This window comes from Gobius niger (genome assembly GCF_951799975.1).
Source record: "Gobius niger genome assembly, chromosome: 8".
Lineage (NCBI taxonomy): Eukaryota > Metazoa > Chordata > Actinopteri > Gobiiformes > Gobiidae > Gobius > Gobius niger.
Genome location: NC_136859.1, coordinates 37442278 through 37467341, shown reverse-complemented (window position 1 = coordinate 37467341; position 25064 = coordinate 37442278). Strand labels below are relative to the sequence as shown.

At 45.6% G+C, this 25064-nt stretch overlaps 1 protein-coding gene across 1 annotated transcript in view; it reads right to left on the bottom strand.

Moving 5' to 3' along the window:
- Positions 1-25064, bottom strand: part of vwde (von Willebrand factor D and EGF domains) — a 37577-nt gene that overhangs the window by 4871 nt on the left and 7642 nt on the right. The window contains exons 8-25 of the mRNA XM_079562279.1: positions 23053-23267; positions 22727-22800; positions 21017-21290; positions 16541-16737; positions 14322-14918; positions 12423-12517; positions 12114-12250; positions 10490-10648; positions 8818-8922; positions 8564-8678; positions 7251-7507; positions 5234-5453; positions 3934-4071; positions 3699-3860; positions 3110-3358; positions 1367-1462; positions 1199-1294; positions 1035-1130 (exon numbers count right to left, since the gene is read on the bottom strand). Coding sequence (XP_079418405.1) covers positions 1035-1130; positions 1199-1294; positions 1367-1462; positions 3110-3358; positions 3699-3860; positions 3934-4071; positions 5234-5453; positions 7251-7507; positions 8564-8678; positions 8818-8922; positions 10490-10648; positions 12114-12250; positions 12423-12517; positions 14322-14918; positions 16541-16737; positions 21017-21290; positions 22727-22800; positions 23053-23267 — 3282 coding nt within the window. The remainder of the gene's footprint in view (positions 1-1034; positions 1131-1198; positions 1295-1366; positions 1463-3109; positions 3359-3698; positions 3861-3933; positions 4072-5233; positions 5454-7250; positions 7508-8563; positions 8679-8817; positions 8923-10489; positions 10649-12113; positions 12251-12422; positions 12518-14321; positions 14919-16540; positions 16738-21016; positions 21291-22726; positions 22801-23052; positions 23268-25064) is intronic.

The window sequence follows — 25064 nt, the reverse complement described above, 5'->3', positions numbered from 1 at the left end:
AATGGCCTCTAGGGGGCGCTCTAGCAGGAAGCACAGGAGTGAGACAGACAGGATCGATCAGAATCAGATCAGAATCCATGATTTGTGCATCATGGACACGGCTTCATCTAAGAAAACACAAATAAATCAGTCCCTCCAGGAGTTGGAGAACTCCGCGAGCTCAGTGCGGCATTGGAACTTTTCCACAACTATTCCAATATTTCACAATTTCCTGAGCAACTATTCCTTAACTCTGCAACTTCTGTGCAACTTAAGTGAGTTTCTGATCAGTCTAAGTGATTGAGACGTTTTCATCCTCATTTACGTCTCGTTTTTGTCACAATTTTGACACTTTTTTTTTAAAAGAAGCTTTTAGATTTGGGTAAAGTTGAACTGGAGAAAATGTGCTTGGTTAAAGAGGGGGTTTTATGCTTTTTTTCAGTCCCATAGCACCAGTCTATATCACACTACAATGATGACAAACCTTCTGCTGGTCTGTAAATGCAGTAAATTAGAATAACTGCCTTGTATAAAATGTCTCTCTCAAAATGGCTGTAGTGAATGTCTTGAAATAGGCCTCTGTCTCTTTAAGAACCTCTGAGCCTTTAGACACGCCCCCTCCACACGCTGTCTGTGGCATCAGTGGGGAGGGGGTTCTGCTGAGGAGCAGTGGTTGGTTACTCGGCTGGTGACCAAAGCTCGGAGGCGTCTCCAGGAGGTGGGGGCGTTCCTAGGAGGACTCAGGCAAACCTATCCCTAAAATGGCCGCCATCAGAGTTTTTACAAATTACTCAAACATACGTGAATGTGCCAAGGCAACACTTCAGCCATGTTTTTAATGGGGGAGTGACAGAATAACATGATGGAAAGCTTGAAAAAGTCCATTTTGCATAATACCCCCCCTTTAAGACGTAGATAAAGAGGTTAGATGTAGCTGGTGTGGCTTGTAATCAGGTGCGCTCCCAAAAAAAAGCATCTCACAGCACATCCAATAGAATTTTCACTAATTATATTCCCATGACTTTGGTTGTTTTAGACTTCTTTTGTCCACTCACTGATTTCACATCTGGGGCCCACGTAGCCGTAGGGGCAGGTGCAGTGGTTTCTGGCGGCGCAGGTTCCTCCGTGTTGACAGGGGGGCTCACAGTGTGCTGCAGAGATGACCATTATAAGTACATACAGCACACACTGAAGTCAAAAGAGAAGGAGAAATCATGACCTCGTTCACAGGCCGGTCCAGTGTAGCCCGCGGGACACTCGCAAACACTGGGACGAACACAGCGGCCCTGGTTCTTACAGTCGGGACGGCAAACCGCTGGTGGAGGGAAGGTTTCAGTGAGAATTTGAATAATAATATTTCAGGTTTGATTTGGAACTCAGCTCTCACCGATGTGGCAGCTGTACCCAGTGTAGCCTTCTTTACAGGTGCACGTGTTGGGCAGACTGCACTCCATGTTCTGTCCACACGGGAACCTGCACACAGCTGAACACACACATTCAACCTCTTAACCCCCACCGGAACCGACCATGTCTTGTCCAGTATGGCTTTTTGAAAAAACAGCTCAGCCCGCAGACTCGATATAGACCACTGGGAGGACAGTCCTTCTCCTCTATTAACAGCTGCTCTCACCTGTGGGTAAACATCTTTGTGTGCATGAATCTTTGTAGTTCTAAGTCCTAACTCACCCTGAGTTTCAGTCTGAACTAGGGGTGGGCGATATGACAAAAATAGAATATCACATTTTTTTAGTAACTACAATAACTTAAATTACACACTGAAGAAGAAAAATATTGAATGAATAGACTAATTTATTCAACTTTGTGATAATCAACACAGCAAAAATAGACTTAGAACTACAGCAAATTAACCCTATACATTAAAAACATAATAAAACTCCAGACAATAAAAGTAAAATAAGTTTGGTAAAGGTTGTTCGTGTTGTTGATATTTTCGGAGACGTCTCTCATGACGTCAGGCTGCTGTGATCTGACACTCTGTCGCTGTCTGACCTTTCACAATAAGAGTCTTACTGAAGCGATAACATGCAGTGACTTTTATTGTGTAAAAGGCAAACCAGAAGCAGTTCGTTAGCATAAGCTGTTACTTGACCAAGAGATTCACCAAAGTTGGACAAGTCTTATATTTTCAAAGACTTGGATAAACAGCGCATTTGCAAACCCAGCCCAGGATTTACGTTAAAGAAATGAGACGATGCGGCGCCTGACAGAACTGAAAGGATGAAGGACACACTCGCTTCTTCGCACATGTGCACATGTAAATAAATAAACAAACGCTGCGATCTGCGCAGAGCAGCGGCGTTAGGGGAAAGACACTGACATAAACACCAGACAGAACGCTGGGTTTAAAGCTCCAGATTGAGGAGTCTGGTCATGTATGCGACTGTAGATGAGGCTCGCTGCTAAATGCTCGCATTAGCGTCCGTCATTGCGTAGCAGAAAGTTAGCATGAGTTTCACTGACCGTGAAAAGAGTCAACTGTGCAGAAGTGCTTAGAACCGTGATAAAACGATCCCACAAAAAATGGCAGATCGTCAGCTCTGGAGATCGTCAGACGGTCTAATATCGTCATATCGCCCAGCCCGAGTCTGAACGGCCCGAATCTCAGCTGATCACTGCTAGTTACCTGCCTATTGATCTGTCCTGGGCTGAGTTTCAGCTTCATTAGCATCAGCATGACAGAGCTCTCCAGGCCTGGGGCGCAGGAGGGATTTTGTTTCTTCTTTGACTCCTCTTTCAAATCAACATTTTAGAGTTTAGATTGAAGAGTTTCTGGTAGGTTTTCTGGAGTAAATGTGTATGAACCCTAAAAAAACAACCACTCATACAGTTACTGGGCCACTAAAGGGTCAAATACACACTAATATCAACTTTTTTTCTTGAAAAAGTTGCATAATGCACCTTTAAATATGTCTGAATACAATCATATACTGGTACAATTGTCTTAATCAATCTAAATAAATGAACAATCTTTACAATAGTTTTACAATTTCTTGAGATGTGGTTAGTTTGTTGGTTTTCTAATCGAAATAACTTGACTGCAAAGGACTAATACTGATATTCCAACACCTTTTTTCTGCTAAAACACACTGATGTGATCACTCTTGAGCACCTTTGCATGTGACCCCATCCCCCGTGTATCCAGGAGGGCAGGAGCCGCACTGGGACAGACCAGCAGCGTCAGGCTCACAGGGCACTCCCGGGGTCAGCTGCGTCCCGCTGGGTTGGGCTCGCGGGACGGTGGGTGTCAGGGCGATGGCGTGGTTCCTGTCTGAGGGCCTGTGGGGTCTAAGCGAGGCCTGCTTCCTGGAGGAGCTGGAGCTGGTGGGGGCCAGGCTGTGCGGGACAGCTGCTCCCTGGTCTGTAAAACACACCAGGACTTATTCCATTCATACGTGTCTGGGGGAATCCTTCATCTGTCTCGAGCACTCAGTGTTGTTTCTAACCTGCTGATGTCATTTACGGTATTTAAAAGCAATAAATTAGATAAGTTAGACTCTGAAATTGTTTATTCTAAGGCTTGTTTCAGATAGACAAGAAAGTACAAATAAATCTGATTTTTTTAAACTTTTTTTGGAAGTAAAATAATCAGGAGCACCCTCAAAGAAGGGGATCCTTGGAGTCGTAATGAAAGACTCACCGGGTTGGCCAGTGAAGAACACCATTATCCCCTCTACAGTTTGAAGTCTTAGCGGTCTTACTGGTTCTCCTGCATGTGCGGCCGTTTCCTTGGAAACCGCGAGGACATGGCCCGCAGACGTATCCCGCTGCCACGTGGACGCTCTCGAAGCACTGCACCCCTGGGTGACAGGGCGTCCTGCTGCAGGGGGAGAGCCTGGGCCGCAGTGACAGCTGTGCTCCTCCTGAAACAGTAGGATCATTAAAATAATACATGTGTAAGAATCTGTCAGTCTGATTTGTAAAAATGTGACTAACGTGAGCAGTTCTTCCCGTCCCCGGTGTATCCAGCAGGGCAGTGTCCACAGGTGAAGGAGCCCAGGGTGTTGTTACATCCCACTCCAGGGAAACAGGGCTGGGTCAGACACTCATCCACATCTTCTCGACAGGTGCGACCTACAATCACACAATGACAGAACCATACTGAGGAAATACTGGATGTAATTATGTTGTTTTGTCAAGTGAAAAAAGCCAGGAAATGTTGGGGGATGTTGGGGAAGAAGCGTTCTTCTGCTGCCGCGCTCATTCAGGAGCTCCGGCTTGCGCTCTGTTCAGCGGAGAGGGTCAATCTCTCTTTGCAGAAGCAGGTGCAGAGCGAGTGTCAAGTAAACTCCTCGTTAGCGAGGGACCTCGCCGACGAAACCCTGCGTTCACAGGAGGTACTGTTCATCGAACGCGAGGCCCTGAGGGAGAGTAGAGCCGATGTCCAGGCTCTAAACGGCCAAAACCAGGGTCTGAACGAGGAGAACTTTAGGCTTCGAGCGGCCGTGTCAGAGCAGGATGACAAAATTCTCCTCCTTCAACAGGAAAAAGATAATCAGAAAGACAGTATGCAGCTGGTTATCAACGCCCTGAAGACAAACTACGGACAGCTCAAAGTAGCAGACGCGAGTCTTCGTAAGAAGATTAAGGACCTGGAAAACCAGGTCGGACAGCAAACGCTTTTGCTACAACGGCAGGACGAGGAGCTGGCGGAGAATCATCTCAAGTTTGAACAGTTCACGCTGCTTGAGATGAACCACGTCGCCCTGACAGAAGAAGTCCACCAGATGGAGGGGGAAATGAAGACTCTTCTACAGGAGCATGTCCATGAAGGAGGCCAATACAACTGCCGTAGAAGAAGCTAGAGAGACCATTTCTGCATTGAGGAAACAGGTTGAAGTCCTCAATAAAGATCTGGACTCACAACAGAGAGCCAACCACACTCTGCAGCTGACCCTCGACAAAAAAATGGTCTCCTGCAAGAAGATACAAGACCAGGTCCATCAGACAAATCAAAAACTGATGGAGGAGCAACAAAAGAACCTTGTGCTCCAAGATGAAGTCTCTAAATACTACGACAGCCTGGAGGAGAGTGTGAGAGACAGACTCCACGCTCCAAGAGTCTCATCGTATGTTCCAGACATTTCAAAAAGAGAAATTAGCAATGAAGACGGACCGGGACAAGGCTATCGAAGAAACCCACAAGTTTAGGCAAGAAGCAAGCGTTCTCCGTGGACAAGTTGAGAAACCCGTTCCGCCACCAGTGTCCGCATGGCCCCACCCCTCGCTCTGTTACCTGTGGCCCCCGGCGGGCAGATGCAGGTGAAGGCGTTGGCCGCGTCGATGCAGCGTCCGTATCTGCAGGGGTTTGGTTTGCAGTCGTCCACGTCCTCCTCACAGCGCCCCCCCCTGAAGCCCTCGGGACACGCGCACAGGTACTCTCCGCCGCCGGGGGGGACGAGGGGGCTGGACACGCACGAGCCGTCGTTTTGACAAGAGCAGGGCAGCACAGACACCTGAGGAACACACACAACTTATACAGTGCCATTTATGTTTTTCGGATTCAAGTGTTAGTTCGTGATGTATATTTTTAACATCTACTGTAGATCTGAGAGAAGACTGATATACAAGCTACATAACTAACGAAGTATTGTACTTCTTAAGCATTTTCGAGGATATCAGAAGTATTCTTTCTTGTACTCCAGAAAATTAAAAAGATATATAATATAATACTTTCTACTCCACTACATTTCTACATAAGCCCCAAAGTAAAGAGTGAAAGCTGGCCACATATCTTGTTCTGGATTGTGTATTTTAAGGCTTTAAAATGTGACAATATGTGGCGCTGTCCAGTTGTCAATGCCCATAACTCACAACAAGATGATCTGTCCCCGTCGGGTTGCCGTCCGGGAGGTTCACTTGAGAACTATCTTCATGTTTTTGGAAGTATTCATGTTTTTACTTGATTACTTCTACAGCTGGTACTTTCACTGCATAATTTGGCTTTGCAACATTTACTCTTGTTACTAAAGGCCTTAAAGCCGCCCTCAGCTATGTCTATATATTGTTCTGTCAGTAGATGGAGTAGTGAACCTTGCTCTGAGTCTGGCTTTCCCCGCTCACCCAGCCTCCTGCACACACTGCTCTGAAAATCGAATGGATGAAACACGAAAATCGAATCAATCTTGTGAGCAACACACAGTTATCAGCATAAACAACACATGTAGCAAAGTACACATTTTGAGACTTATGTGCTATAATGCAACTCTCATGTAAGTGTGTTAAAGGAGGAAGAATGTAATGCTTTTTAATGACATTTAAGGCCTTCATTTTGGCACAATTCATTTAATGACTTTTAATGCTTTTAATGCTCCAGTCTCCAGTGCAAACCAGGAAGTCAGAGGCTAAAACATCTGTCTCGCAATGACCTCCGGCTAAGACAAGCTTCTAATGAACTCAGGTGAACAGATGTGGAGGGTCTGTGGGAGCTAGAAATGAGTTTAGGCAACAGCTCAGGGATTTGAGTGCATTTATTTAAAGCAGTACTAAGTAACCCCTAGAGGCCATAAGCGCCACTGCAGGTGTCACAGCGTGTTGCGTTTTTTTTACTCATTAATTGTCCGTGAGAGTAATTAGAAAAGACAAAGGCACAGAGGGATATTGTTCATCCAATTACACAATGGAGATGATTTTTTTCACTCAAACTTGACTGTAAATACAGTTTAAGTGGCGCTAGCCTGCAGTTAGCTTTGCCCGTTAGCCTGTTCTTCTTCATGAGTCTATTAGTGTGTATTGGTGACTCCCACCCGGATTCAAGAAAACTGCAAGTGTGGTTTTCTGGCCAGAGACACCAAAACGAAAGACCCCCAATCATCCCATCAAGGGGACTACGTGAAGGATTTATTAAGGAAAACAAGTTACATAGTACTGCTTTAAGGACTAATGCTATCATCCTCTTAACCCCCACTTGAACTGACGACATTTCCTCCAGTTTGACTTTACCCAGCTTGACAAGCTTCTTGAAAAAAGTGACAAATTAGCGACAAAAATGAGACGTAAATGTGACAAAACAGCAACAAAAGCAGCAAAAGCGTGTCAAAAACCAGACAAAACAGTGGGGACAATGTGCTCAGTTACAGTGAGGGTCTCAAGGGGTAAAATGCTCAGGGACTGAACTCTGAAGGTACTAAGCTTTCAAATGAGGAATGGCAAGTTCAAACATGCTTAGATCCTCATCTGCGCTTTAGGCAAACCACTTTCAGCTGCAGGTTAAAGCATGTTTTTCATCCTCAGTGAACCAAGAGCCTCCTCACCTGTACGCTGGCCGTGGACTGGGCGTGGCAGTGGTCGGTCACAGTCACCCTGAACGTGTGCGAGTCTGCGGCGTCGGCTGAGGCCCTCCACGTGAGCAGTCCAGACGGAGACACTGCGGAGCCCTCTGGGCCCGAGTCCAGCCTGAAGAGCAGAGCGGAGCCTTCCGGGTCCCGGGCCTGTAGCTGGAACCTCAGAGTCTCCCCGTGGAAGGAGCGCAGGGCGGGGGGCCGAGGCTGGAACACAGGGGGACGGTTCTCTGTGGGAGGGAAAGTCAGTGTACTATGACCACACTGGACATCTACATACTGGACACGGTGGCGCAGCAGTTAGCGGTTAGTGCTTCACAACTAGAAGGTTCGGGTTCTTTCCCCACCTGAACAGGGCCTCTCTGTGGATATTGCATGTTCTCCCTGTGTCTGTGTAGGTTTCCTCCATGTACTCCCCCACTAAAGAGGGCATCAGAGGCATCAGATGGATTGTCTACTGATGAAAGGATAATTATCAAACGAGCAGATAAAGGAGGAGCTGTGGTGTTATGGCGGAGAGACCAGTATGTTGCAGAAGCATTGAGGCAGCTAAATAATTGTATTACATCCTTCTACATTCAAACCTAGAGGAACTTAAATCTGAGCTCACAGCCCTACTCAAATGAGAAAGATGAAAATTGGATCACACAAAGTGAAGACTTTCTACAAGGCAAAGACCCACGTATTCCAGCATTCGACATGCTCCCAAAGTCTCTATCTAAATATATTGACTTCCACATCAAACCACTTGTCAGTTTCCTGCCATCCTTCATCCAAGATAGCACACAAGTGTTAAGAAACTAAAACATATGAAAAACACAGAATGGGGATTTCTTGTAACGTAATGTAATGAATGTGGAATCATTATATTCAAACATTTCTCATCAAGATGGAGCAGCACTAGAACATTTCCTCAAAAAGAGAGCGCCAGAAGAAATGCCACCTGCTGGACTTATTGAGGTACTGACAGAATGGACTTTAAAACAACAATGTTTTTCTGTTTCAGAATCAGCAACAACAGGCACTGCGATGGGAGCATGCTTCGCACAGAGCGATGCTAATTTGTACATGAAAAAATGTGTGTATACTGAACTGAATAGATTTCGTGCCGATGTATTGATGACGTGCTACTATTGTGGTCAGGGTCTGAAAAAGAGCTGTTACAATTGAATTCTTATTTGAATAGTATAAATATAAAGATAAAACTCAGCCTAGACTGTGCATTAACATATATTAAGTTTCTTGATTTATCTCCAGTCGTCCAGTTGGCTGTGCTGTGTACGTACTCTCTGCCGCGGACCATGCGTGAGGTGCAGACCGTGGGCGGCACACGAGGCAGGGGCTGCTGGGGCTGCTCTCGCCCGCGCTGTAGCAAACGCCGTCGATGTGGCACGTCTTCTCCTGGGAGTGGAAAAACCAAGAGCGGCGTGTGAGAGAGAGACAGCCACGACACAAACAAAACACTGCAGTCTGGAAGAGGAATTTAGTCCCAAAGCTCAGAGAGTAAGGAATGTTCTTAACCTGAGCGAGTGGGACTTACCCTGAGAGTGCAGGGGGGGTCGGCGCTGGCGCTGCAGACTTGGCACATCCCGTCGTACAGCGTCGCGATCTTGGCGTTGCTGTAGCTGTAGCCGTCATTGGAAACCTGAAACAATCACATGCTTCACCTTTGTAACATTTTTAATGTGTCTGAATAAACAAGGATCACTAAGACTGCACAAGAGCTGTGGAGAAGAGAGAGGCTGCAGTGGCTTTGTCTACCCCGCGCCACAGCTTGGTAACATAATGGGGGATGGGACAGGACGCCTCATGGTTTAGGATCCCCCCTCTGTGAACACAACTGCTGTAAAAGCTCATTTGCACCACACTCCATCACATTCATTAACAAGAACAACGGCTGTGACTGTGTAAAGGCCACTGAGGGTGTTTCTTGTTATGTTTATCTGTGCCTTTTTGTGATGTATTCATGTCTTTGTATTTATGTTTGCAACTGACTTCTCGGGGAGAGAAAAATAAATGAATCCTGAAATAAATATCATTATTCTCCAGCATATACACAATATATTTAAGCTGTCCCGTGTGCTATCAGTGGAGTGACAATAACAGAAATATGAAGACTCTTTTCAGAGCAATTAGAAGTTTCCTGTAGCACTTAGAGAGTAAAGGTGTGAAGACAGCCAAATATGATCTTTAAATCCATTCTTTGACAGCAAAAGTAGCATTCTCTCAGTCTAGTTGGTCATTAGCAGCATGACTTGGCCAGTATACGTATAATGCCTGTGCATATTGTGGTTCTAAAGCTTCCAGCAAATAGGCGAAATCTTGATATACAAAAGCAAATTGGACAAAATGGGAAAATTTTGAACCCAATATTCTGTCTGATTTTAACCAAAACTCCAGATAAATGTGTTCATGACCATATTTGTTGTATCTAATTAACATTTGCAGCAAAAACAGTGAGGCCATTATTGTCTTTTAATGATATTTCACATTTTAAGACCTTGATTTGGCACTCTCCAGAGAGCAGAGGCGTAGCTTGCCATAAGGCAAGGCAGGCAAACAGTCTAGGGCCCCCTGATTCATGATTTTGGTGATGCAGTTACATCATCTCTCCACCAGTGCTCTGTGGCGCTGTTCATCCCCATCCTGCTGCTGCTTTAGTGAGTCATGGTTTCCTAATGTTAACTTAAAATGAGCAGTGGACAGACTTTTTTACTCATGTCTCCTCCAGATTATATATAGTGAAGCCAGTTTATTGTAACTCTTCATGACCTAAAAAACCTCAGCCTTCTGTTCTGAGGGAAACGTATGCAGAGAACTGCATTAAGAGAGTTGTCAGGTGACCCATTCCTGCCAAAATGACGTCCTCTCTCCCAGTGCGCAGTACACCGAGCGGCCACCAGAGAGCCCCCACTGACATTCTTGCTTGGGGCCCCTTGGTACCCTTGCTACGCCACTGCCAGAGAGAGCTCTATAATCGTACGTTGAGTGCCTTCAAAGTTACCTTGAGTGCCTTCTAAGCAGAAGTAGCTCTCTGCCATTTTGGACTAGTTTAGATAAGAGTGAGCTGTAAGTCCACACCAGAGCCCGATCAAACCCCGAGTGCGGTGAGTCAGTGTGTTCAAGATGACTTTGTGAGTGCGACATGTGGCGGGTGATGGGAGTTCAGTAAACACATTTGTCTTTGGGATTAGTGAGCAGACAGCACTGACTCTGATCTGCCAGCGGGCCCGCGGTCTCTGGGCCGGCGGGGGGGTCCCGGGGGGGTGCTGGCTGTCCTCCGGGGGAAGCTGGCACTCCAGAGCTGTCACGTCCAGGAACGAGGCCAAGACGAACACTGGCTCATCCAGAAGCCACTCTCCTGACACAAACTTGGCACAAAGAGAGAAGACAAAGGGACTCGTGGGTAAAGACGTTTCAGTGGTGACAGGGACAGCTCTTTTATCCACTCAGAGCCTCCTTAGACCTTCACCGCTCTGTGCTTGTTCCAAACTCTGCGCTTTTCACTTGATGAAATATTTCAGCTGCAACAAGCCAAAGATGACAAGCTTTTACAGAGGCACAATATTTATAAAAATAATCATTATTGCATTACTACGTAGGGCTGGGTCCCGTTAAAAAAACCTTTACCGATACTTTAACGACACTTGTTTTTTCGATACCAATACCTGAATGATGCTCTTTCCAATACCAACTAGAGGTCGACCAATATGACTTTTTCTTATGCTTAGATATTTTTGGCAATTTTTTCCAAATGTCTGGTCTATAATCCCTTGGCCGCTCAAGCAGAGGCCAATTTTATGGTATTACTTTAGGTCAGGGGTCCTCAAACTTTTTTCTCACGGGTCCACATTATCGTCCCTGACTGTGATGGGGGGCCGGGCCGGGTTGGCTGTAACATGGAATTGTATGACCCAATCCAAATGCAGCAGGCCTCATTGTGAAGTAGAGATTACTCGCCTGGCACAGTCATCCCCACAACTGCTATTTAAAAAAACATCATTTCGTAATGTGACCAAAGTATAACATGGTATGGTATGGTATGGTATGGTATGGTATGGTATGGTATGGTATGGTATGGTATGGTATGGTATGGTATGGTATTGTATTGTATTGTATTGTATTGTATTGTGCTGTCACAAGTTTCTCAAAGGTGTCATTTTTCATTCACTCCACACTCTGTGGTGTTAAGCTTCATTTACCATGTGGCTATAATGTGTTGTTTATATCCTGGTCTCTTAAGTCAGTGGCCCTGCTGGATTCTTTTTTATTTATTTAAGTTGCCCCCTAGTAGCTGTAATGAGTATACTGGTTATTTAATCATAACTTCGCACAGGAATGGGCTCGAGACTTACTTTTGTTTTACATACTCAGGGATTTATGCTCTACAAGTCAGGGGTTTAAATCATCTCGCAGGCCGTATTTGAGGACCCCTGCTTTAGGTGATTCAGTCTTAGTTTCTGTCAATTGTGGAGTTTAACCAGATTGAACAACGATTGAATTCTCCAGGTTCTGTGTTTCAAAATGACATGCAGCATGTCCATGTTCACTGAGGTTTAGTGAAACTAACTACCTTTGGTCAAAGCTGACCAATTTTCATTGTGATGTTTCTCTGTTCCACTGAGGCCTAGTTGTGGGAGGACTCGTTTGAAAGCCCTGACTTCGCTCTTTCCAATGCAGAAAACCTGATATATCAGTCGACCTCTAATAACTAAAATATTTGTCATCTAGAACCAGAAAACAGAACAATAACGTGTGGAAGATCGGGTTCAGCTCTACTCCCCAACAGTGCGAGCTGAGTCGAGTCGTCTCTGGTGTCCAAGCAGAGTAATGTACCTTTTCTTTGACAAACTCACACTTGAGCTCGTAGGAGTCTCTGAAGCCCAGGCCGAGCACGCGGACGCCGCTGCAGGCGCCCTGTCGTACGTCACACAGGCCTCCCCTCTCCAGCTCGCTGATCTCCGGGATCTGGTCTTCACAAGCAAACACTCGTGAGCTCAAGGGAAGCGGTTCAGTCAGACAAGAATCATGCCACTTATTCAAACATTTTACAAAAGCGATGTGGCCTGTGAGTGGGTGTATATCTGTTAAATGTGTTTTACAGCCTCCATGAACGCACCGCGGGGGGAATGTTAAGTACTTTACCAGACAGGGAGCTGCAGTCGTACGAGCCGAAGCCGGGGAAGCACACGCAGCCCCACTCCAAACACTGGCCGTTCCCGTTACACAGACCGGGACACCTGGGCAGAGGAAAGGAATTCATTACTACAGCGCCTTGGTCACCTTTTCACAATTGCCTTGGTTTATGTGTACTGACAAACTTCAGTTACTAATAATCACTAAAAATAAAAATATGTTTTCAAAATCATAATCTTTTCTCTTTGTTGATACACCTACGCAGCAAATACGAGCGAGGGAAGGGAGGTCAAATGAGCTTTTAGGCAGAGCTCTTGAAAATCAGGAAGTGAAATGACTGGACATTTAGTTTCAGCTGGTTTTTATCAATATGACATTTTCAAACACCTGCAAAAGGCAGAAAACCCGCTCTTTAAAGTGCACATGAGACACACATTTTGTACTAGTAAAGACAATTATATTTCTCTATAATTTGACCCAGTTTTCTTTAGTTTGACAATTTTTCTATGTTTATAGTTTCACTTCCTTATTGGACACTGACAGGAAGTGACATAGATAGAGGCAAACATTAGGCGTGTTTAAGAGGAGGCGCTGCAGGCGGCTGGTGCCCAACATTACTGCCCCTGCCCAACATTTCATCACTAATTTACTGCTTCACTGAAATAAAACAATTAATGCTTACAACAGATATTGTCCATCTAAATGAGTCCTATTTTCAAAAGCATTAAAACCTGTCATCTGCACTTTACATCTTGACTCAAAGCTACAAAGACTAAGAGCGGTGTCCTCTGTCCACACTGTATCACGGTCACCCCATGTTGTAATGCTGTCCCAGTGACCAGAGAGGAAAGACTAGTGTACTCAAAATTTCCCACAATGCATTCTGTCTCTAGACGGGTCAATATAGACCACAATGCATTGCGAGAGTTGGAAAGTTGGTCATTGAACTAAACACAACCTGAAAGAACGAAAACAGCTGCTTTAGTGAAAGTTTGAGCTGTTAAATGATGATTTGCTCCTCTAGGGCAAAAAGGCCATAATCCAAACACTTCTCTTCATTCATGTAAAATCCATATTCATATCTTAACCCCCACCTGAACCAAGCACATTTTCTTCAGTTCGGCTTTACCCAGATCTAAAAGCTTCTTGGAGAAAAAAAAGGGTCAAAATAGCAATGACAACGGGAGGATTAAAACACAAAAAAGTGATAAAAGAGTCACAAAAGAGAGACAAAAACATGCCGGAAAAGCAACAATAAAAAACACGATTAAAGAGTGTTGAAAAAGCAACATAAACGTGACAAAAAACGTGATGAAAACATGATGATAATATGATGATAATATGATGAAAACGCAACAAAAAAGTGACAAAAATGTGAAGCAAACGCAACAAAAAAGCCCCAAAAAGCGACGTAAAAGTGACAAAAGAGCCACAAAAAAGCCACGAGGAACCTGATAAAAAAGCGACAAAAAATACGACAAATAAAGCTATAAAAAGAGACGAAAAGTTTTGCAGGTCTTAGCTTTCAAATTGAGGCATTACACTGGCCAAGCTCTCCAGTCGAGAAGCTTTTAATTGTGGGTAAAGCCAAACTGAAAAAAACGCGGGGGGTAAATAAAAGAGGTAAATTAAACGTATTGAACTGATATTTATCCATAAATATTCCACAGTGTCTTGAATTCGGCCTTTCGGTCTTTATCACAGAAATACAGAAATACCAGATTTGAACAAACTTATAGTAAATGGTCTCCACTTCTCTAGCGTTTTTCCACCTCTATGTGAGGAGAAAGTCTGAATGACCAAAAGCACCAGTGCACTACAGTGTCAGCCTTTAGACTGAATGTGGGTCAGGGACGAGGCTGGACATTCGGACACGACTGCTGTAAACGCCGCGGTGAAAGGACCTGCCTGAGCACGGCCAGCGCCTCCGTGAACTCCCCCGTCCTCCTCTGCTCCGCCAGCCTGCGCTCGCACTCGTTCTCCAGCAGGGGGAGCGTGCCGTGGAGCCACGCCTCCTCCTCGTCCTTCAGCTGCAGGTCGGACACGCACATGGCCACGGCCCGCTCCACCGTGGCCTTCGGGAGCAGCCGCCCGCAGCCCAGAGCCACGCTGGAGCTGGCCACCGCGTCCCGACACCGCTCCGCCGCCCGCTGCTCGCTCAGGCCGGAGTGCGTCGGCCATGACGGCGGCGAGCTGGATTGGCCGACGGAAGGTTCGTGGTCCTCAGGAAAGAAATAACCTTCCAGACTTTGGCGCTGAGGCGCGTATCGGAGCAGTTTCTGCTGATGGGTCATGTACTCCGCGGTCACGTCCAGGACCGGGATGAGGTTGGAGACCAGGACGTTGCCCCGATGAGAGCAGGAGCCGTCGGGGTTTGTTGAAGATGATTTAGCTCGGGCGGATGTCGGAGGAGGTTTGGTTTGGCAGTTGCAGAAGTTGGTTGGACTTGTGGAGCTCAGAGGAGGTGATGGCACGGAGTCAAAGAGGCTGCTGCCCGGAGGAAGTCTGTGAAAGCAATCGAGAAACATCTATTAGTCACTGTAATCAAGAAGGCTGTATATGAGATTTGCAAAAACAATACCAGTGTTTACCGAGAAGCTGGGCAAAGCGGTTCACTCAGCTTTCTGGAATATGTTACCAACTGAGAGAACATACTTTTACACACTTTTTGAGCCTGGTGAAAAACTGGCTACTTCAGTGTTGTTTTTGGCAGCCCTCTTAGTTTAAGTCTGATGGCCGTAGCTGAAAATCGTAGGTCTTAGGTCGTACAGTGAGACAGGGACAAAGATTTAAATTAGAACCGCAGTACAACCAAAGACGAGCTACGACCAACATCAAGCAGGAACACTAGTGGCAGAGTGAGCCATCCTCTCGCTGCAGAGAGGATCTCTGTCAGTGTCCCGTGAACACATGAGCGCATGCTGCTGCACCACAGCCAGTCAAAGCAACAGGACAGAACACACGCCTTCTGAAGCCTGAAACTGCCACGACAAAACTTTGATCGTAGTTACGATTGTCTCTTTGAACACTGGCACAGCGGAGACGGGCGCAGCTCACAATATTCCTATGTTACTCTTTTGAAATGTCCTGTCTGCGCCAACAGTCCCTCCCGGAGAACATAAACTCCACAGAGACAGGCCCTGTCCAGGTGGGAAGCGAACCCGGGACCTTCTTGCTGTGAAACACAAGCGCCCCTGTGCAGGTCAGGATTTTCTTTTCTTTTTTAAAATCAATTTTCCACTAAACTGGATACGTTTTTTATATTTGATTATTATACGGCTCTTCACAACGTAAGTAGAAGCTCCGTTGATTTGAATGGGATTTCCCAACGTTCTCCCGGTCATTATTTTCTGATAAAGGACCTCTGAGAAAAGTAACTCCGCTGCCAATGGTAACGGAGTTCGTGCTTTCATATCACTCCGCACGTACGTAGCAGCGACACTATCTGTCCCGTCACTGAGAGAGAAGTCGGGGAATCGCTCGTGAAGTTAACGTGAGTCTGACTTTAAACTTACCCAGAGATTCACCACCATTCCTCCAACTGCGCCTTCAGCTAAGTAGCTAGGCTAGCTGCTAGCCTTGCTGCTTCTAGCCTAGCAAAACGTTGCCGAGCAACGTGCAAACTTTTGGGAACTATTTGTCGCGGAAGTCATTAAATAAACCTTTCGACCTTCATAAAAGTGTACGAAGTTTATGTTGTGTGTGTTCAGTTGGCAAATGGCCGAATAATCAGCGGGATAATGTATAGAACGCTGGTCATTATCGGGAAAATAAGCACCTTCATGGCCAAACAAGACCCCTCCGCTTCGCCCTGTTGTTACATATTTTCCCGATAATGAGCAGCGTTCTATACATTATCCCTGACGTATAGTTTTCATAATGTAGGCACAAATGCAAATGATGTTCCAACAAAGCCCTTTGTCAGACATGAATTGCTGCCAAGACGCACCTGCAGGTATACAGACACTGACAAATAAAAGTCAGGTCATTAATGTAATAACGAGCAACCTATTAGCTAGTTAATTGTTGTTACAATATTGGCTCAACAGTGTGATGATCAGGTCTTACAAATGCAAACACACCTGAATGACACAGTTGTGACATGGTTCAGAGCGGCCCTCACTGACCTCCAGGCAGAGATGAAGCTGTCCACGTCTGGGACCTCCGCACTGTCGGCTGAGTGGAAGTCGTTGTCCGTCTGTCCGTCGTACGTCCCGCACAGGCCCTGGGTGCGGCCCCTGTCTGCGCCCGACGCCCTCACGGTGAGACTCATGCCCCAGGACGACACGTCGGCCCGGACAAACGCTCCGGCCGAGAGGGTCATCTGAGGACACCAGAGGAAGCTCAGGGCTGGGGTGGCACAAACGCAACACAAAAGTGACAAAAGCGCCACGAAAACACGACAAAAAAGTGACAAAAGAGCGTCAAAAAGGCGACATAAGCAGAGGCAAAAACACACGTTTCAAAATGTGACAAAACACGACTAAAAAGTCACAGTTAGTTTTCCTTCAAATGAGGCATTAGACTGTTGCTCTCCAGTCAATCATCTTTTAGATTTGGGTAAGGTGGAACTGGAGACAAAGTGCTCAGTTAAGCACATACTGTACATTAGGGGTGGGGAATTCTGGGTATCACACGATACAATACGATACGTGATACATGGCTCTCACGGTAATGATAACCCTACGATACGCCGATACTGCGATAACCGATATACTGCACAAAAATAAGCTGCAACATACATGTTATTCAGCCTTGGCATTTGTTTTCATGTGCAATACTCCTTTTTCTTTAATAAATAAGTGAATAAATGATCCCTGACTTATCACTGAAAATGGGTCATTGAAGCCATAGTCCTGTTTCCAAAAGAAATGAATCAACCATAAAATAAGTAAGGATTAAACAACGAGGAGCCGTGCATTAGAGTGGTGTTACTGGTGTTACTCCGCCTCCTGCATTATAACGTCTAATGCGGCTCCTCGTTGTTTAATCCGCTTATACCAGGGTCCCACAAACGTAACATTTATAATAAATGTGTTTTTCATTGACTAAAGTCACTAAATCTGCCAGACTACGGGACTATTTTGTGTGGGTTATTAGCCGGTCACTGAAGGCTGGTCTCAGAGCGAGTCATTCTCCGCAGCTATTACGAGGATCTCAGTCAGGCTCAACGACACAACATCAGCACAGAATCACAACACAACAGGACTAACCCGGAAACACTTTTCCCTGGAAGTAAACACCGATATGCGGCACTCGTGGGCAGGAGTTATTTACCTTTTACAAGGTTTAACCTGAAGCTAGCTAGCTAGCTCAACCAGCTCAACTGTTTATGGAAACAGCTGCGGTGGAGTCGCTCACACCTGGGCCCCCCCAACTCAAACTTTTATGTTTGACTTTACTAATCCAGACAAATATGCTTCAATGCAGGATCATTTTATGTACGCCTGAAAATGATGAATAGCCTTAACTGTTTCCAATAGAAATGTAAAGCTCCTATGTTATTAACAGTAGCTAACCTAGCTGCTCACTCTCCTCTACAAACATTTAGCAAACGCAAAATCCATCTCACACGTTCCTGTCAGTCACTAATTACGCCTTTATCTGGTTCAGCTGTGTCATGCGTTGCTATGGCGACGCCACAGCGGAGTGACATCCCAGTGATTTAACTACCGGACTACGTGTGTGGTTATACCAAAATAATGCACCAGCCAATCAGAATCCAGTATTCACCCAGACCATGGTATAATCTTATTTAGAATTATAAAAACTCTAATTAAAAGTTGATTATTTGTGTGGCAGTGTTTGGTCCAAGGTAGTGCTGCCCTCTGCTGTTCTGACTGAACTCTTGAATGTTATTGGCCTCTATTGACTGAACGCAGTCGGACACTGCAGCCTCATTAATATGCATGATGTCATCAAAAGTATCAGAATAAAAAGTATCAATATCGTAACATACATTATCATGGTGATATATTGCAAAGTCGATATATATTGCCACAGCCCTATTGTACATACAGTACAGTTCAGATTAAAGCAGTAACTCTTTACTCACAGTGAGTTTACGTCCCTGGTAGGACTCTGTGATGCAGTAACTCTATACTCACAGTGAGTTTACGTCCCTGGTAGGACTCTGTGATGCAGTAACTCTATACTCACAGTGAGTTTACGTCCCTGGTAGGACTCTGTGATGCAGTAACTCTTTACTCACAGTGAGTTTACGTCCCTGGTAGGACTCTGTGATGCAGTAACTCTATACTCACAGTGAGTTTACGTCCCTGGTAGGACTCTGTGATGCAGTAACTCTATACTCACAGTGAGTTTACGTCCCTGGTAGGACTCTGTGATGCAGTAACTCTATACTCACGGTGAGTTTACGTCCTTGGTAGGACTCTGTGATGCAATAACTCTATACTCACAGTGAGTTTACGTCCCTGGTAGGACTCTGTGATGCAGTAACTCTTTACTCACAGTGAGTTTACGTCCCTGGTAGGACTCTGTGATGCAGTAACTCTTTACTCACAGTGAGTTTACGTCCCTGGTAGGACTCTGTGATGCAGTAACTCTATACTCACAGTGAGTTTACGTCCCTGGTAGGACTCTGTGATGCAGTAACTCTTTACTCACAGTGAGTTTACGTCCCTGGTAGGACTCTGTGATGCAGTAACTCTATACTCACAGTGAGTTTACGTCCCTGGTAGGACTCTGTGATGCAGTAACTCTATACTCACAGTGAGTTTACGTCCCTGGTAGGACTCTGTGATGCAGTAACTCTATACTCACAGTGAATTTACGTCCCTGGTAGGACTCTGTGATGCAGTAACTCTTTACTCACAGTGAGTTTACGTCCCTGGTAGGACTCTGTGATGCAGTAACTCTTTACTCACAGTGAGTTTACGTCCCTGGTAGGACTCTGTGATGCAGTAACTCTATACTCACGGTGAGTTTACGTCCCTGGTAGGACTCTGTGATGCAGTAACTCTATACTCACGGTGAGTTTACGTCCCTGGTAGGACTCTGTGATGCAGTAACTCTACACTCACGGTGAGTTTACGTCCCTGGTAGGACTCTGTGATGCAGTAACTCTATACTCACAGTGAATTTACGTCCCTGGTAGGACTCTGTGATGCAGTAACTCTTTACTCACAGTGAGTTTACGTCCCTGGTAGGACTCTGTGATGCAGTAACTCTTTACTCACAGTGAGTTTACGTCCCTGGTAGGACTCTGTGATGCAGTAACTCTATACTCACGGTGAGTTTACGTCCTTGGTAGGACTCTGTGATGCAATAACTCTATACTCACAGTGAGTTTACGTCCCTGGTAGGACTCTGTGATGCAGTAACTCTTTACTCACAGTGAGTTTACGTCCCTGGTAGGACTCTGTGATGCAGTAACTCTATACTCACGGTGAGTTTACGTCCCTGGTAGGACTCTGTGATGCAATAACTCTATACTCACAGTGAGTTTACGTCCCTGGTAGGACTCTGTGATGCAGTAACTCTTTACTCACAGTGAGTTTACGTCCCTGGTAGGACTCTGTGATGCAGTAACTCTATACTCACGGTGAGTTTACGTCCCTGGTAGGACTCTGTGATGCAGTAACTCTATACTCACGGTGAGTTTACGTCCCTGGTAGGACTCTGTGATGCAGTAACTCTACACTCACGGTGAGTTTACGTCCCTGGTAGGACTCTGTGATGCAGTAACTCTATACTCACAGTGAATTTACGTCCCTGGTAGGACTCTGTGATGCAGTAACTCTTTACTCACAGTGAGTTTACGTCCCTGGTAGGACTCTGTGATGCAGTAACTCTTTACTCACAGTGAGTTTACGTCCCTGGTAGGACTCTGTGATGCAGTAACTCTATACTCACGGTGAGTTTACGTCCTTGGTAGGACTCTGTGATGCAATAACTCTATACTCACAGTGAGTTTACGTCCCTGGTAGGACTCTGTGATGCAGTAACTCTTTACTCACAGTGAGTTTACGTCCCTGGTAGGACTCTGTGATGCAGTAACTCTATACTCACGGTGAGTTTACGTCCCTGGTAGGACTCTGTGATGCAGTAACTCTATACTCACGGTGAGTTTACGTCCCTGGTAGGACTCTGTGATGCAGTAACTCTATACTCACAGTGAGTTTACGTCCCTGGTAGGACTCTGTGATGCAGTAACTCTTTACTCACAGTGAGTTTACGTCCCTGGTAGGACTCTGTGATGCAGTAACTCTTTACTCACAGTGAGTTTACGTCCCTGGTAGGACTCTGTGATGCAGTAACTCTATACTCACGGTGAGTTTACGTCCTTGGTAGGACTCTGTGATGCAGTAACTCTTTACTCACAGTGAGTTTACGTCCCTGGTAGGACTCTGTGATGCAGTAACTCTTTACTCACAGTGAGTTTACGTCCCTGGTAGGACTCTGTGATGCAGTAACTCTATACTCACAGTGAGTTTACGTCCCTGGTAGGACTCTGTGATGCAGTAACTCTATACTCACAGTGAGTTTACGTCCCTGGTAGGACTCTGTGATGCAGTAACTCTATACTCACAGTGAATTTACGTCCCTGGTAGGACTCTGTGATGCAGTAACTCTTTACTCACAGTGAGTTTACGTCCCTGGTAGGACTCTGTGATGCGGATGCGGCTCTTGTTCAGCTCCCTGCTTCTGATGGACAGCTGGGGCTTGGTTTCGCCTAGTTCTCCATCACACATGTCGAAGGCGACGACGTCGGCCCCGTCCCTGACCACAAAGCCGCACACGCAGGAAGCCACGTGCTCCACGCTGCCGCACTCCCACTGCCGCACGTGCACCTCCACTGGCCACAGCGTGCTCCTGTACAGGACAAACGTGCCGATCTGGTAGTTTTCATAAGACCTGAAAGAAATAATATGACATACAAAGCTTAAGGTCCAAGTCGGTGGAGAGTTCTTGCCTCAAGTGGAGGAGTTCAGGTATGTCAGGGTCTTGTTCTCAGATGGAGCGTGAGATGGACAGACGGATCGGTGCGGCGTCAGCAGTGATGCGGTCGCTGTATCGGTCTGTCGTGGTGAAGAGGGAGCTGAGTCGGGGCAAAGCTCTCGATTTACCGATCGATCTACGTTCCCACCATCACCTATGGTCATGAGATTTGGGTCATGACCGAAAGGACGAGATCGTGAATACAAGCGGCCGAAATGAGTTTCCTTCGCAGGGTGGCTGGGGGTGAGGAGCTCAGTTACCCGGGAGGAGCTCGGAGTAGAGTCGCTGCTCCTTCACGTGGAAAGGAGCAGCTGAGGTGGCTCGGGCATCTGTTCCGGATGCCTCCTGGTCGCCTCCCGTGGGAGGTGTTCCAGGCATGTCCTAGTGGGACAAGGCCTCGTGGAAGACCCAGGACACGGTGTTGGGACTATGTCTCCGAGCTGGCCTGGTGTGGCCTCGGGGTCAGAACAGCTGGAGGAGGTGTGGCCTCGGGGTCAGAACAGCTGGAGGAGGTGTGGCCTCGGGGTCAGAACAGCTGGAGGAGGTGTGTGTGGATCGGGAAGTCTGGGCGTCTCTGCTGAAACTGCTGCCCCCGCGACCCGGCCCCGGATAAAGAGGAAGAAAATGGATGGATGGACAAAGCTTAACGGAGCAGGCCATGCTAACATAGGTTCTTACCTGAGCTTAGACGGTAGAAGTTGATACATACCTGTCTTGTCTTTGCCCATTAAAGAGCTTGGTTGCCTCTAACTTTACTCCCGTTTGGAGCTACAGGAATACACTGGGAGAGGCCAAATGCTAAAAACATCTTTGGTTGTTTTGCGTGACTGAGGGCACGCACAAAGACCACACAGGTACGTATCAACTCGTCTAAGCTCAGGTAAGAACATATCTAAGTATGGAAAAACAGTGGCCTGTTCCTTTAAGACTGGGAAAAGATGATTTACATCTTCAACCACCTAACTTTGTATAAAAATTATAAATAAAGCCTTTGTCAATATTTGTTTAATATTCTGAACATAATTTTAGGATTATCTCAAAATGACTTATAGTATAGCGAATATGAGTAGAAGTAATTCAGCCGTACTTATAAAGCATACACAACCCCTGAACTGGGGAATGTTCTGTAGCTGGGACATTTGTGCACTGAAATGATCAGGAAAAGAAACAAAACCATGCAGAGGCTCTATAGTTGAGCAGCAGTTTCAGCTTGGAGTTTGAGAAGGAAAAGGGCTAAATATGCACAAATACACTAAACAAACAGAGATTAAACAAAACACAAGGCTCAAACAAATTCAAAATATCCCTCGCTCGTGGCTTATAAATCTCTACTGCTCATGGTACATGGTTACCTTTCATCAAAGGTGATGGTGTGGGGGTCAGTGAAGGTGTAGCAGTAGGCCGCTGGGACATCTGTCACTGTGATCTGAAACAGAAGCCACTAGTTTACTGTAAAACACTGCAGCAGTGTCGCAAGTTTAAGAGTCACATTAGTAAAACCGCAAAGGCTGCAGTTTTCTTTCCCAACAACAGAACTATCTCAGCAAGATCGCTCTTTTTTAAGATCTTATTCTTTGGAAATATCAGGATTCAACTTTTGACTTAATTACATTATTTTAAGCATTACTCTTATCTCACTTCCCCATACATACAGCCCACCCCTCACTCCTTCCTTCACCTGAGCTGCTTCTGGAGAGTATCCGCTCCACAGGAACTTGTCTGTGACGATGGGTTTGACGGAGATGTTTGTGGTCCTGTTTCCGTCGGTGATGAAGTCAGTGATTGGGCTGAGGTGAAGGACAGCACGGCTACAGATCCCGTCAGAGCACAGGCCGGAGCTCAGGTCCACCACACAGGACGAGAGAGACACGTCTGCGCCCAACCACTCTGCATCTGCAACGACATCACAGACCACACTTCAGCAAAGACCTCAGGCTGAACTACTCGCACTGTCACAACTCTTTTCTGCACCAAGAAAGAACTTATTTTTTATGAATAAGCGCTGCCTGAGAGGACGTTTGGCTTACTGCTCTGACGAGGCAAAATCATCAATGGATCACCTTTATAATTGTGTTTCCTTTATAAATGCAACAACAGCATTTAACATGAATGAAGGAGCAGAAAGAAGTAAAAACGTATAACGTCTGCCTCCTATCAACACAAAATCATTCACAGTTCCAGTTCATTTAAGCTGTCTCATGCAGCCGTGCTCATCAAAACACAAAATACAAAATCTGCAGTGTCATATTTCTGTAACATTGATAATTAACATACTTCTTAAACACATAAATGGACTTGGACTGGATGAAGTTTGAATTTTACAATCAAGGCTGTTCCACAGAGCGACTCCTTTGATTGAGAAACATCTTTCCTTTTTCAGAGAAGTGCATGTGCGTGGGTGTCGGGTCCATGCTCGTTGTCATGGGAATAACATCTGATCATTGTAACGTGGCTGATGCTGCGACGTTTGGTGCGAGTGTGTGTGAACACGGACTGAACTAACTTTGGAGTAAATGCAGTTAACGAAGGCAGTCTCAGGACGACCCAGCTCCAACACTGTGTTCAGTGGGTCACGAGCCTTTCCCAGAATTTGTTTTTAAATATTTATGTACAGGAAAAGTATAGAATCATTGCATTCATTTCATTTCTCCATTTATTTAAATGGCACAATGCATATCAATGAACAGACAACCAGAGCTGTAAATATGTCGGATTTAGCTCAGAGCTCATTTCCATTCGCTCTCAGCTAAATCTGGCATATTTACAGCTCTGGTTGAGACTGTTTAAATGTTATCAGGTTGTTTTGATCATAATTCCAGCTATTTTGGCTTACTCAATACTTATTCAACAACAGTTTTTTTAGGAAAAGACAATATTTTTCACAAGTCTAAATTGTATTTGGCTCGCAGCTTGTCATCCCAGGGTGATTGTGGGTTTCCGACTGGGAGGAGGCCTGGTGGAAGATCCAGGACACGCTGGAGGAACTATACGTCTGAGCTGTGGCCTCGGGGTCCCCCCAGAACAGCTGGAGGAGGTGTGCGTGGATCGGGAAGTCTGACCATCGGATGAAGCGGAAGAAAATGCATGGATGGATGGATGGTCAAACAGGGGGTTGCTGAGCGGTCAGCACTGACATTGGAATGTTCTCCTGTTTCTGTAAAGATATCATCTACTTGAAATGTTTTGCCTTTAGGGGCAGTAACAGAACTGAATGTGTTGTAATATGTGTAGTAGGGATTATGAAAGGACTGATGCAAAGTCAAATGCAGTGGGTTTATGTTGGGGGATGTTCAGAGCCTTGTGATGTTGTTCTAATGTCGTTCTTTTCAGCCGCTATGAGCCGCTAAAGAGAGACAGACAGACTAACACACGCCCAGTCCACTGGTCTATAATGGCGTCGACGAGTGCCACAGCAGTCGGCGGTGACTGTACCTTGACTTAGGGCTGTGCAATTAATCGAAATTCGATTACGATTTCGATTACAACAGTAAACGACTACAAAAATAGCATAATCTCCAAAAATCGATAATTAATTTTTTTTTTCATTATTATTTTTTTTTTTTCTTCAAATGTTTTTTTTTTTTTCAATTTTTTTTTCACTTTTTTTTTTTTAATTTTTAATTTTTGGATATTTGTCACTTTTCTGCAGGATTTTTGTCTTTTTTTGCTGGATTTTTGTCATTTTTTGCT